This window comes from Palaemon carinicauda, chromosome 34 (genome assembly GCF_036898095.1).
Source record: "Palaemon carinicauda isolate YSFRI2023 chromosome 34, ASM3689809v2, whole genome shotgun sequence".
Lineage (NCBI taxonomy): Eukaryota > Metazoa > Arthropoda > Malacostraca > Decapoda > Palaemonidae > Palaemon > Palaemon carinicauda.
Window position 1 is genome coordinate 31,682,967 of NC_090758.1, and position 1,380 is coordinate 31,684,346.

Consider the following 1,380-nt stretch of genomic DNA (forward strand, 5'->3'; position numbering starts at 1 on the left):
CAATGAGAGACCTAATAAAGAATCTCTTTCTCCCTTGTGGATAAAAACGCAGAGGTCAAGATGATAATTTATTATCAAAACCACCAAGACGAGATCCCCTCATCATGAGGAACAATGCCAACCCTCTAACTCAATACATCCTTACACAGACCAACTAGGTCTGTTCCTAATTATGCCCTGTTACTGGATGCTCTGGACGTTACATAAGAATGACCACCTATGCGTTTGTCCAAGAGGACTATCTTGTCACGTTCATCAAGGCGCTATAAGAGCTCGTGCCCTCCACGACCATAACAACAACATTAAATGTGAGGAAATAGTCGAGAACACTAAGATAATCGGCCGTGCTCCAGATAGCAGAAGACACTGAATCCTTAAAGCTCTACTTATACAGAGAGAAAAACTGAACACTCAACACTACCCAGGAAATGTTCCTTCTTCCTTCCTGTCAAAGGAACAACACACTGAGAAGTAACCTTAAAAATTCATGAGATATACAGTCAAGACAATTCTACCGATCAAGACACTACCAACCAAGACCACTTTAATCAGCGACTGGACACCCTGCCTAGTCTTGATACACTCCCGGAGAGCGCTCTCAGCAATCAGAGCCCAGGTGCTGGAGGACAAGCTGGCGACTCATCATCCATGATTGAGTAGGAAGGCAGTCTGCCTGAACTACAACTGCTCTTAGCGAGTGGCTTAGTCAATGAGGACCTGGCATCCCTACCAATCCCACTATTTACTTTGACCATGACGCCTAAGGTATCCAATGTAAATTCACTGCTTCTTTGCCTAAGGCAGAATTGTCCTGTCACGTTCATCCAGGCACTATAAAAGCTCATGCCCTGCACGTCTACAAGAACATTAAACGTGAGGAAATAATTAAGAACAGTAAGATAATGGGCCAAGCTCCAGATAGCAGAAAACTTCGAATACTTGAAACTTAACTTATACAGAGAGAAAAACCGGCACTTAATTCTACCCAGGAAATGTTCTTTCTCTCCTCCTGTCACAGGAACAATACGATGAGGAGTAATTCTACCAACCATGACATCTTAAACCGAGACAAGTCTACCAATCAAGACACCACCAACCAAGACAGTTTTTGATCAGCGACAGGAAAGCCTGCCTAGTCTGCATACCTTCTCGTCGAGCGCTTCCAACAATCAGTGCCCAGCTGCCAGAGGACAAGATGGGCGACACATCAGTCATGAGTGAGTGGGAAGGCAGTCTGATTGAACTAGAGCCGCTCAGGGCAAGCACCTTAGCTGATGAGAATCCATCATTCTATCAACAAGACTATTTACTCTCCCCACGACGTCCGAGGTAGCCACTTTGAATTAGCTGCCTTTCTACATAAGCCAGATTCTCCATATA

The 1,380-nt window shown here is 44.6% G+C and overlaps 1 protein-coding gene across 1 annotated transcript in view; it reads right to left on the bottom strand.

Annotated features, from left to right (window-relative positions):
• Window positions 1-605: 605 nt before the first annotated feature.
• LOC137626797 (uncharacterized) overlaps window positions 606-1,380 on the bottom strand; it is a 783,811-nt gene continuing 783,036 nt past the window's right edge. Inside the window, exons 6-7 of the mRNA XM_068357784.1 lie at window positions 1,146-1,271; window positions 606-856 (exon numbers count right to left, since the gene is read on the bottom strand). Coding sequence (XP_068213885.1) covers window positions 606-856; window positions 1,146-1,271 — 377 coding nt within the window. The remainder of the gene's footprint in view (window positions 857-1,145; window positions 1,272-1,380) is intronic.